Raw genomic sequence first — 13,308 nt, forward strand, 5'->3', positions numbered from 1 at the left:
AACTGCATGCCTTTAATATGTCATCGAGTAAAGTAAAGCAAGCGTGATGGTTGGTATCTCTAGAAAAGATCCTAAATAATTGGACTTGAGTAATTTTTCAACCTCTCTGTTTTCTTTAATTCTTATCACACGTCTCCAATCATGCAGTTAGTCATTCAGTCGATTTAAACAGAGAAAAGTCATCACTCTGATGTTTGGTATCGTTGTGACCAGTGAACCAGAGAAAGCCAAGAAGAGTTGTCTGAAGAGAGGAAAAATAATATTACAGACATACATGTTAAAGGCAAAGGCTAGAAGACCACCTCCAAGCAGCTTGATATTCCAGTGACAACAACTGCAAATATTATTAAGTTTAAGGTTGATGGGACTGTTGGCAACCTCGCTGGACACGGCCACAAGGGGACAGTTGACCCTAGAATGGGCAGTAGAATACTAAGAATGGTAGACAAAAGGCCTAGGACACCTTCCAAAGAGATACAAGCTGAGCTCTAAGGTCAAGGTCCATCAGAGCCTGTTCACACCATCCATCTCTTTTTGAATGACAGTGAGCTCAACAGAAGAAGACCCAGGAAGACTCCATTGTTGAAAGAAATACAAAAAAAAAAAGCCAGACTTGAATTTGCTTAAGTGCATATTGACAAGCCACAATGCTTCTGGGAGAATATCCTTTGGACAGATGAGACAATACTGGAGCTTTTTGGCATGTCACATCAGTTCTGTTTCCACAGATGAAAAAAATGAAGCTTTCAAAGAAAAGAATACAATACAATACAATTTATTTTTGTATAGCCCAAAATCACACCAAACCTACTGTGAAACATGGAGGAGGCTCCATTATTTTGGGGGTTGCTTTGAAGGTGCGTAAGGAACATTAAAATCTCAAGACTATCAAGACATTCTGGAGTGAAACTTACTGCCCAGTGTCAGGAAGTTTTGTCTCAGTCAGAGGTAATGACCCAAAACACACAGCTAAAAGAAACCAGGAATGGCTAAGTACAAAACATTGGACTATTCTGAGGTAGCCTTCTATGAGCCCTGCTTTGAATACTATAGAACATCTATGGAAAGAACTGAAACCTACAGTCTGGAGAAGACCACCTTCGAACCTGACCCACCTTGGAGCCGTTTGCTCAGGTCGAGTGGGCCAAATGACCTGTGGATGGGTGCAGAAGTCTCATGGAGAGCTCCAGTAATTGCTTGTTTGCAGTTGTTGTACAACAAAATATTAGATTAGAAGGACCCCATCATTTTTGTCCATGCAATTTTCATATGTGTCATCATTTGAAATCTTCTGTTGAATCAAAACTTCAAGGAAAAGTTTGATTTTTGTTAAATACAGAGTAAACAATGTTGGGTGCCAATGACTTTCATCAGTTTCAAGTAATTTCTGAGGCAATTGTGGGTTTTTCTTTTTTCATGAAGAGATACCAACAAGTTTGTCCAGGTCTGTATAGGCACAATGCCTGTTTGACCTTTCTGGGCTACCATACTTTAGAAACATTACCAGCTCTCACACACTAAAGTTAGATGATTTGTTATACACTTGATACTTTACCATGCAAGAGTTGTCTGTGTGTATTGAGCAATAAAGCCTGTTTAATATTCAGCATTCTGCCATATATTTTCAATAGGTATCTCTAGTGTGGTTTTGTACATTGACATATTTTTATATATTTGGATAAGCCTTTTTGTTTTATTAATGATTGTTTCCCAGCATTGTTTCATTTTTTTGAGGCTCTGAATCTGATGCTTGCCTTTATTTTTATCATAGAAATTGTTATCACCTATTATAAATTATTTTGTTGCACTTGTTTGTTTTTTTCATGTGTTTCCTTATGTCACCTTCGTCATGACGCAACTACGGGTACTATGGCACATATGGAGTCCCAGGCTTGTTTTTACAGGGGTAAACATAACGCCAAGGAAGCCATGTGGCACTTAATTTCCATGGCAATTTTCTTTCGCATTAGGCTGAAATGAACTGGGTGGTGTTGAAGAGAGAGAGTCCTTTGCAAAAAAGTTTTTTGGGGATGTTAAATTTTAAGGCCCGATTCTGTAGCTTGTTTGCAGTAATAGGAAACAAACACCCCCAACTTGGAGTTCTCAGGTTTATTGTGGATGCTGCTTTTGTTGTTGGTTTATTTTTTTTTTCTTTGTTGCTTTTCTGAGTATGCTGGAGACAAGCCAAAGTTCCTATGGGCAAATGTTGAGCAAGAACCTTGATTGTATGTGTTTGCTACAGATTGTCAGATTAACCTGCCCTCCACACTCCATGTCTCTGTGACCGCGGCGGCAGCTTATACTCGCAGAATAAATGTTGCAATAATCAGTTTCCTCCTGGCATCTCTGGGGTCATCATCTTATGCAATGAAAAGGTTGTTTCCATTTTCTTTGACTCATATTCACATGCCAACGCAGAACTGCACATTTAAGTACTGACTTGAAAAAAAAAAACAAAAACACGATACACGCTGTGTTGCCCTTTATCTGATTTGAGCGTGTCTGCTGCTCTCAAGTATACAGTACCTTCATAATTCTGCTCCATAAAAAAATTGCAAATTATGTTGTATATGCCCAGAATGTTTCATGTATTTGAATTCTTTTTTTGCCCTTGACTTACACAGCATATTCAGCAATACAAAGGGACACATTCTTTCTTTTATTGTGGATGAGAAATGTATGAAAGCTTAAAAATGTGAATGGCACGGCAAAGTGATGCGTTGATGAGCATTTCTGCTTCTCGGCACAGGGCCCGGTCACCATCTGTATAGAATTTGCATGTTCTTCCTTTGTTCGTTTGGGTACCCTCTAAGACACACTCTTGAACTAAGCTGGTGTCTTTATATTTTCTCAGAATCCCAACATGGGGGTGTTGCATGTGTGTGCACCCTGGCACCCTATCCGGGCTTCTTGTTGTAATTATTATTATTATTATTATTATTATTACTGTATATCTGGCTGATGCTTTTATCCAAGGTCACAGGCAGTTTAAGTCTCTTTTGCAGTAGACAGGTTTTGATGCTTGGAGGTTTGTATGCATTGGTGTGTCGACCATCGACACTGATACGCCTCAATACACCGTATGGCATGAGGGGCAGATTTTCAACATTTCTAAGATTAACAAAAATTGTGAGAGAACACATGTTCATATTATACTTGCCTATTGAGTGATACTTTTTCTGGAAATGCTCAATTTTTTTTTTAACGATCCTTGTGATTTTGTGTCAAAATGTGAGTCTATGGACATGATAGCAGAAAAAAAACAAGTCACGTTATCCAGGTAAAAGTTGGCATATTCATTAAAATTACAAAATAGTAGCAGTCTATTGATTTTGATTAGCAAAATCACCCCGGTAGATTTTTTCTTTAGACCAACAGTGATTTTGCATATTTTGTGTGCCCAGCTGGCAGTGCTTTACCGCTAAATTATCTACTTTATGTAGGCACAATCATGCACTCTCTTAACTTGAGATGCACATGAGGAAGTCATTTTGAACTGAATTAGACAGTATCTTGTGGAAACTGAGGACACTGTATTGTAATTTGTGCTGATAGGTGACAACAAATCCACAGGAGAAGAATGTGGATATTGATGGTTGTGTGTAATATCAGGTTTATCTTGTAACCCATTTCAAATTTATGTCCAGGAGGACAGCAGTTCTACATAAGTACATGACATTATCTTTCTATGGTTTTGCTAATCTAATATTTGCTCACATTTGGTCCCAGAGATGCTCCTGATGGATTGTCCTGACAAGACTGAGTGAATTTCAAAGCCTTTGGCATCTGCAGAGTGCCGCGGTGGTCTGCTCCAGAAAGAAAAAGTGTGGACTCTTGTTGCCAGGCTCATTTTGTGGTCCTAAAATAAGGGGAAAAAAGCAAGAAGTCAAATATACTGTAATCTATCAGCCAGAGGAGTCCTGCATTAGAAAGAGAATGAATAATGTTGGCTCCCATGTTTTCTTACAAACTGGATTATCTTTGAAGATGGCAAGTGGGGCAAAAGCACATTTTACACAAAAGCTTCTGAGGTTGTGTAGCACATTGGTTTGCCTTAGTACTCTCATGAATGCAGCATTCTGGGTTCTGACCCCACGCTCGGTTGTTTTCTGTGTGGAGTTCACATGTTCTTCCTGTTTCCATGTGGGGTTTTCCTCTGTGTGTTCAAGATTTCCTTCAACATCATATTATGTTAATTGGAGACTCTAAATGCATGTGAATGTGGGTGTATAGGTGAGGGGGTTATGTATTGGACTATCCTCAGCCCCTCATTTGAGGCTGATTTCTGTTTTACACCCAGTTGTACCCGGAAAGACTCTTGACTCCCTGTGGCTCAAAATTGAATTGAGCAGATTTGAGAATGTTATTGGATTGCTTCTGAAGCAAGAATGTATGATTCAAAGCAGCCTGATCTTTTCTGTGACTGTGCTTATTTATTTAGTGAGGCATGTCTTTAATCTTAAGCGCCAGCAGTGTTTGCTTCAAGCTCATACCAAGGTACTGTTTTCAATTAGTGAGTGTGTTTGGTCTTTTTGTGTGTATAGTGTAATGTGTTTCCACCTGATGGAAATGTGTGTTGGTACATACATTAATGTATTTCTCTTTTTAAAACTTTTGGTTTGCTTAATTGTAGCTTTCCAACACCCCTCTATCTGACCGGAGCAAGCACCTCCTGGACGCTCTCAACAACTACAAAAGCAAGTAAGAAGTCTTTGTTTCCTTTCAATGTCCTTCTTTGTAGTTTCTTCACAAGGCTGTACTTTTGAAATGTTCTCACACTGGAAAACAAGTTGTCTGTATAGGCCACCACTAGGCAAGTACAGGGAAACTCACTCGAAAGAGGCCCCGAATATTCTGTAATAAATCTCACTAAGATGAAGAAATCTGAGTGAAACGACGTGCAATTTCCTCCTCAATATATGGAGTTTCGAACAAGCCAGGACGCCATGGTGTCGGAGCGATGAGGTAGGTGCCGAATATCCTTCGCGACGTTTAACCCTCCGTTTGTAACATCTGGGTGCATCCCGCCCGCCCATACCCCTTCACTCAGTCACTTGACTTCTCATCATGATGGTGGTGTACAGTGTTGAGCAGCACGTCTTCATGGTGTGAACCTAGTGGTCCACCAATTCGTTTAAGCAATGTCAGATTCAACAGGATGATCGTGAGTTAACACAAGGTTACTTCCAGCAAGATGGAGCAACATGTCACACATCGGCAAGGAGCATGGCAGAAACTGAGTCCTTCTTCAGCAACAGGGTCATTTCAAAGGGGCTTTGGCCACCACGGTCGCCGGATCTGACACCACCAGACTTCTTCCTTTGGGGTCTGCTCAAAGGAAAAGTCTATCAGAACAAGCCTTGCACTGTGGAAGATTTGAAGGAAAACATCCAACGTGAAATTGCTGCTATTCCCCATGATACGCTTACCGATATGTTCAGGAACATGGAGCGCCATGTCGAAATGTATCTGGTAGAAAACGGAAATCACGTGTAGCATCACATGTAATGCAATCGATTAATCAGACATCAAGGTGTAGAGGGTATGTTTTTGATTCAGATTGCTTCATCCTAGTGGGATTACAACAGAATATTCGGGGGCCTCTTTCGAGTGAGTCACCCTGTACAGTATACAGTAGCTTAATAACAATAATACGTTTAATTTATTTACCGCCTTTCATACACTCAAGGACACTTTAGAATTCAACAAACACATTAACAAGACAGTAGAAGTTACATACAAGAAAACGAATAGTACTCATTGAAAAGATGTGTTTTTAACAGGAGTTTGAATGAATAATAGATTCAGTGGTTCCTCAAAACTCTGTCCTTTAGTTATTCCAACCATTTTCACAATCAGTGTGTCATTTTACCTCAAACTGGTCTCATTGTTTTAAGTGGTCTTTTTTGGCTCCGCTGTTATTCTGCATTCAGAAAAGCTCAGCTGTGTGATTTTTCACATTTATAATACATTTAGAAGTATTTGCATTTTTTCTATAGTTTTAATTTAAATGTGTAACTCTCTTTAGTAGTTTGCCTAGTAGTTGAATCCTAATAGTGCTAATTAACAACCGAGCAGAGCAGATGTCTGAGCAAATAACACGGAAAGTTGAAAGTCTGCAGCTGCTTCAGCATCAGCATCAGCTCCACTAATGTTCTTATTAATAATAACGGATCAAATAAACAGAACACCCAGAAAAGCTTGGTACGTTCTAGTAAAAATATACCAAACTCAGTTTTGTAATTTATAAATTGACCTCAAAATGTAGAAACTGGGAAATAACAGATTGTTTAGTTAGGCTTAAAACAGAAGTTGGTTGGAACAAAAACCCTGCAGTCACATTGGATCCCTGGGACTGAGTTTGAGAGACACTGGCATAATCACCCTAAGGCTGGACATACGCTGTGTGATTTTAAGCCAGACTTGTAGTTGCTAACTGATTTTCTGACCCACCCTGATATTTAGCTTCATTGGCCATCATTTACCATACAGTATGAGAAGGCTTGTGATGCCCAGTTGCCTGTTACAATTGAGTTGTCATAGGGTTGGAAGGATTTCTGACATGTCCGAAATTTCAGTCCGCTGGCTTGTAGTGTGAGCCGTCTCACAAGACGATTTTCTGATGTTGCCATCAAATTTCACTGTGCACTGTACATTAGGTACTGCGGTTGTCATGCTCATTCTCTTTTTTGATTTCATAAAGGTAACTATTGTATAGCAACACACATACAACTAAATGGCCAATGACTAAAGCATCTTGGAAAACGTTTACTGGAAAAACCCGAAATGAGCACTCTCAATGGTATATTACATAGATGATGTGCCTCCAATTTTCTCTGTATAATAGACAGACTGTATTGTCTGCGTCTCAAGAATCCATATGTCCAGTTGTTTTGTCTTGGTGGGGAGAAGATATATGGTACAATATCTTATAAATAGTGGTACGTCTGTGAGATTTGAGGCATTCTGACAGAGGCTACAAATTAATAATACAAAAGGGGAAAGCAGACTCTACTTCCCCCTTTTGTATTATTAATATGTAGCTTTTGTCAGAATGCCTCAAATCTCACAGACTTACTACTGTTTATAAGGTATTGTACTATATAACTTCTCCCCACCTTCCCTTCTACATCTATAATCTCAGGCAATTAGGTGCAGTAAAAGACAAGCAGGAGTTAAGTTACACTTTAAATAATGTATTATTGATAATATCCATAAATAATAACAATAAGCAAAGTACATTTGAATATTGGCAGCCATACAACCTGATAAATGCTGATGTGTAGTTTCAGGCGGCACACAGAGTTGTTCGTTACTTAAAATGTCTCTATTTTGTGGTCCTCATTTTTTGGTTGGCTTTCTTCAGAACAGGCAACATACCTGTCTCATTATGGCTGCCGAGCTGTGCTCTTCATTGTGTTGTCCTTTTCAGTTCATGGTGTGCGAGATGCTCCTTCATCATTTGGTCAGAGAGAGAGACAGGGGGGTAAAGCAAGAAAATCTATAGATTTTCTGTCCAACCCCTACAGCCAATAAGGCGTTGTGGTACTTAAAGGCTTCCGATACAAGCCAATTCCAAAAAGCCATACTTCAGACCAATGGGGCAGAGAATACTTTCATACCTGCCCCCAAAACTGTGTGTTAAGGTGAAGCTTGCCAGTTAGGCAGTCTGGCTTTCCTGTGGGGGGGTAGATTGAGAGAGCCCTGCAGAGAATCACTTGCCAAACTTCTTTGAGGCAATTCCCCCAACCCTGTCATAAAATTCACTATGCTGACTTAGTCCTAGGAGGTAAACATGAATGCTTTTCACTAATGAAATACTAATATCACATTGCATTGCCTAAGTTACAAATTAAGAGGGGGAGAGGTTAGGAGCACGCGATCATATAGTGCATTGCTGTACCCACCACATGATGAACCAACTCAGGATTCCAGATTGGGACTCGAGTGTAGCCATGCAACAGGTGACACCTCAGCACCACACAGGTTCAGTTGGAATGGAACCAGTGTGAGGTTTTTTATGATGGCCGGAGTGCCAATTCTGTCACCAACCCCCAGGTTTTTCCCTGCAGGTTGGAGGGCCTATATGCAGGGCTAAAGACATACAAAATATTTATCAACTTGTATGCACAAATTCACACCACACCACCAGTTTACACCTTTTTCTCTTTTTTTCCTCTTTGTACAGTACAATTACTGTACTCTACTCTGGAGTGCAGTGTGAGCAGTAACTTGACCACAATTTCTAAAAATCAGACAATGTATGCCCGGCATAAGATCTGCTTGCTGTAGTCAAATCCTGCAAATTCTTTGCTTAAGTATGGCAGGAGAAAGTGGAGCATATGGTGTGTAGTCCTGTTATGTTACACCTCCAACCTGTTTGTGGTTCTCAATAGAAAGACAAATGGGTGAAAGTCAATGTTTACATTATTATTTGGCTGACACCTTATCTTAGGTGACTTACTAATTCAGGATACGTTACAGCTGTTCATAGCACAGGCTGGCTAAATGGGCACATAATCAGTAAAATACACAACTGAAAAAACAAAAAATGTCACTAGAATCCCTAAGGAATGTTTCAGGCATGCTGTTGAATCTATGTTTAACAGAATGCAGACTCTTCTGTGGGCAAAATGTATAGACCTTATAAAATGCGTATTCATTATATATGGTTGCATGTGTGTCTGTAATAGTGTCTTTCAGTATTTGTGTGGTTGTGTGTTTAACTGTATGCTTTTGTATGGTGTACATGTGGTTCCTTGAATATGTATTTGTGCATGTGTATACAGTGAAAATGTGTGTCACATGAGTATCTGCCAGTTTACAAATGTATAAAGCAGCCCTAACTGGATTAAGTGGGGTTATTAAAATGCTTAGCATTAGATAGATAGTGTGACCAAAAGGGGTCACCAGAGAAAGTAAAGCACCACACATTTGTAGGATAAAATAAAGGCTTTTTATTCTCTTCAGACACTTCTCAAAAATCCACTCTTCACTCTCCACTAATCAACCACAATGCAATACAAAACAATAAATCTTTCAAATCTTCCTCCTTCTCTCCTCCGCTGAGTGTTGCCCGCTGCCTCCCAACCCTGATTCATTGAGGCTGCGGGCTCCCTTTTAAGCCAGACCTGGGAATGCTGTCGGTACCGCTCCATGTCTTCCAGGAAGCACTTCCAGGCCATAAAGAAAGTAGGGAGGTCTTCCTGCAACAGTACCCTCTGTCAACACCCAGGGACCCCAACAGGGCTGCACTTCTGGACTCCAACTCCCAAGCACCCCTGTAGGTGTCCTAATTGGGTTTCCATATGAGGACCGCTACCACCTGGCGTATGAGAGATGGAAAAGCTCCCCACTCTCAGCTTCTGCTGGTCCATCCATCATATCATGTTGGCTGGACACAAAGTTATTTTTCTGTCCCGCCAACCATGCCATCTATCATTTGACTCTGGCCTCCCGTCGGGGTAAGAAAACCATCCTCCTTTCCAGTCGGGCACCGTTCTTCTCCTACAACAGATAGATAGAAATGAAAGGCACCATATAATAGATAGAGAGATAGACAGACATGAAAGGCACTATATTAGAGAGAGAGATCTATCTGAACCAAAAAAAATACGCTCTATACCTTGATGTATGTGTAATCGATTTCATTACATGCGATGCTGGAAGTGGTTTCTGTTTTCTGCCAGACACATTTCGACATGGCGCTCCATGTTCCTGAACGTATCGGGAAGCGTCTCTTGGTGGGAATAGCAGCAATTTCACGTTGGATGTTTTCCTTCAAAATCTTCCACAGTGCAAGGCTTGTTCTGATATACTTTTCCTTTAAAGAAGACCTCAAAGGAAGAAGTCTGGTGGTGTCAGATCTGGTGACCATGGTGGCCATAGCCCCTTTGAAATTACCCTGTTGCTGAAGAAGGACTCAGTTTCTGCCCTGCTTCTTGCCAATGTGTGACATGTTGCGCCATCTTGCTGGAAGTAACCTTCTGTTAACTCATGATCATCCAGTTGATTCTGACATCACTTAAACGAATTGGTGACCCAATAGGTTTGCATGATGAAGACACACAGCTCAGTACTGTACACCACCATTCTGATGAGAAGTCGAGTGACTGAGTTGAAGGGGTACGGGCGGTAGGCACCCAGAAGTTACAAACGAAGATTAAATGTTGGGATGGCTGTCGGGCGCCTACCTCATCGCTCCAACGCAGGGGCATCCCGGCTTATTCGAAGCCCCGTATACTGAGGAGCACATTGCATGTTGTTTCGCTCAGATTGCTTCGTCCTAGCAAGAGTTATTACAGAATATTTGGGGCCTCTTTTCAAGTGAATCTTTCTGTAGATAGATAGATAGAAAAGGCACTATATGATAGATAGATAGAATCACTATAAAATAGATACAAAAGGCTGGATGGTTCTCCAACTGAGCTATGCTATATGCAGGAGTGCCAAACATGTTTATTGTCTTTAGGGACAAGGCCACTACATACTAAAAACACTTACACTCTCTCCTGTTTTATTTTAATGGTCTCCCCAAAGGGCATATCGACATATCTAACTGAGAACAAGTTCATCCTGGTCTTTAACTGGTTAGGCATCTTGTTTTCAGGTCTGCAGCATAGACCTGAGCTCAAAGACTAACGTTTGTGATGGGCACTAATGGAAAGCTGTACTTTACAGTTATTTTTTAGGTAATCAAATTAGCCTTTTCTCTAAAGCATCTCTATCTTTGTCCTCTCTTTGAAGGTTTCTTTGTGGTAAAGAAATTAAAAAGAGGAAATGCATCTTTCGTCTTAGAACACGAGTGCCCCCCAACCCACCTTCCAAGCTTTTCCCTGACAAGGTGTCTCACTCCTCTGAAGGCCGTCGAGGAAAGAAACGAGAGAGAAGAAAAAGCAGGTAGACTACACCCGAGTGTATGGGGTTCATAAATTGTAACTATACTTTCTGGAAAGGAAACAATCTAAGATGAAGGCTTAGTGATAGTAGTGCTCTTTCACTCATGTTCCTGAATTGTTTACAACCTGTCTTCCTTGCTTTGAGCCTTTCAACAATACTAATGATGAAGGCACTACATATTGTACTTATGTGATTTGACTTGCCTTTATGTTTCATGATAGCTCCCTTCCTCTGGAATTTCATACTCAAAAACAAGCCAAAAGAAGAAGAGCGAAGTGGCTGTTGGAGGATGCCATCCCAAGCGTGAGTACCACTTGCCTCTATTATCAAGTATTTGGTAGTGTTTTCCTGCTGGCATTTGGTGGTGAGTAATACTTGGCATATTTTCCTCAAATTACCTTTAATGGGCAAACTTGCTTGTAGCATGGGAGTTCAACTCCTGTTTTATATGCTTGGTTCAAATACCAGAATTGTATGGTACCAAAGTTAATTCCATTAGAATTACTAAATCAGCAATAGTGTGGACACTGCCACCTAGAACTGTAGCAAATCTCTCACGTTGTGCTTATTCTCATTGCAGAGCGACTTTTCTTGCACTTGGAGCCAAGCAAACCATCATCTGGCTAGCATATTTGACTTTACGCTCGATGAGCTTCACAGTTTAAAAAGGTACATTCTCTTCAGAGTCAATATTTACAGTAGTAGCAGTCTAGAACTCAGCTTCATGTATCACCTGCTGTATTTTAGAACATCTTTATGGTGTTTTATAGTTCTTTCATTGGATAAATGAATGGTTATTTTTGGTGCTTTTTTCCAGTAGTGAAAGAACAAAAGCCCAGCTGTTCAAGTGAGACATAGGGAGTTATTGTGACTATATACAGGTCAGAGTAGTGTCCTAACTGTTCATCTTACCAACTGGGCCAATTTTGTACACAATGGTGATACAAGCCACTATCATTTCCTCGTGTATTAGGCCAACCAATAAATATCTAATCTGTTTTCTGACCCGTGAAGGAATATTTATGCACTTGAAGCCAAGCAAACCATCATCTGGCTGGTATATTTGACTTTACACTTGATGATCTTCACAGTCTACACTTTAGAGCAAATACACTTCAGCGTCAATATTTAGAGTAGCACCAGTCTAAGGCAGAGTGATGGCTCTGTAACTAAAGACCTGCACTGATATCTGGAAGGTTGCTGGTTCAAATTCCGCTACTGCCAGAAGGGATCCAACTCCGAAGAGCCCTTGAGCAAGGCCATTAACCATTGACTGAGCCTTTTGATGAGCCTTTTGACCACTTCCTGAGCAGATCATCTCATGACCCTACAGACCTGGCAGATGACATGATAGACACCCATAGTGACTTTAGAGATCATCAGTTTCACTATCCGAGTCAACGTCTGATGACCAACTCACATTGAAACTGAACCATTTTGTTAAGTCAAGTGATAGTGAAGACAGTTTGTTGCAAAACCGGCTTTGTGTTTTGTTGATTTACACACCATTTCATATTTTGGTTGAAGGCTCCACAACCACTTTGGAAAAACACATAGAAATTTACATGATTTTAATTTTTTTTCAGCATGATATTATTTTATCCACTAGATGGCAATAGAATAATGTCTTCAGTATTCTTCATGCTGTACATGATCATAACAGTTATATCCTAAGAGGTACTCGGGTTTAACCATATTTACATAGAATTCCGAGCCTATTAGACACTTGGGGATAACACCAAGAAAGTTAAATGTGTGACTCCAGATTGTTTGCGTTTGTGCTTTGAAAGACCAAAAACTAGCCAGTTGCATTCCATAAAAAATCACTTAACATTAGAACACTATAACAATATAGAAGAGAACAGGCCATTCAGCCCTGCAAAGCTCACCAGACGTATCCTTCTGAAATAACATCAAGTGTAGTCCTAATACAACCCCAATTCCAATGAAGTTGGAACGTTGTGTAAAACGTAAATAAAATCAGAATACAATGATTTGCAAATCCTTTTCAACCTATATTCAATTGAATACACTACAAAGACAAGATATCGAATGTTCAAACTGAAAAACTTTTCACTCATTTTGAATTTGATGCCTGCAACACATTCCAAAAAAGCTGGGACAGGGGCATGTTTACCACTGTGTTGTATCACCTTTCCTTTTAACAACACTCAATAAGCGTTTGGGAACTGAGGACACTAATTGTTGAAGCTGTGTAGGTGGAATTCTTTCCCATTCTTGCTTGATGTACAGCTTCAGTTGCTCAACAGTCTGGGGTCTCCGTTGTCATATTTTGTGCTTCATAATGTGCCACACATTTTCAATGGGAGACAGGTCTGGAGTGCAGGCAGGCCAGTCTAGTACCCGCACTCTTTACTACGAAGCCACGCTGTTGTAACACATGCAGAA

General features: G+C 40.3%; 1 protein-coding gene across 2 annotated transcripts in view; it reads left to right on the top strand.

Annotated features, from left to right (window-relative positions):
- phf19 (PHD finger protein 19) overlaps positions 1 to 13,308 on the top strand; it is a 158,763-nt gene that overhangs the window by 107,362 nt on the left and 38,093 nt on the right. For both annotated transcript variants that reach the window (XM_039764401.1, XM_039764402.1), the window contains exons 10-13: positions 4,634 to 4,701; positions 10,747 to 10,899; positions 11,121 to 11,202; positions 11,480 to 11,568. In XM_039764401.1, coding sequence (XP_039620335.1) covers positions 4,634 to 4,701; positions 10,747 to 10,899; positions 11,121 to 11,202; positions 11,480 to 11,568 — 392 coding nt within the window. The remainder of the gene's footprint in view (positions 1 to 4,633; positions 4,702 to 10,746; positions 10,900 to 11,120; positions 11,203 to 11,479; positions 11,569 to 13,308) is intronic.

This window comes from Polypterus senegalus, chromosome 9 (assembly GCF_016835505.1).
Source record: "Polypterus senegalus isolate Bchr_013 chromosome 9, ASM1683550v1, whole genome shotgun sequence".
In the NCBI taxonomy this organism is placed as follows: Eukaryota; Metazoa; Chordata; class Cladistia; order Polypteriformes; family Polypteridae; genus Polypterus; species Polypterus senegalus.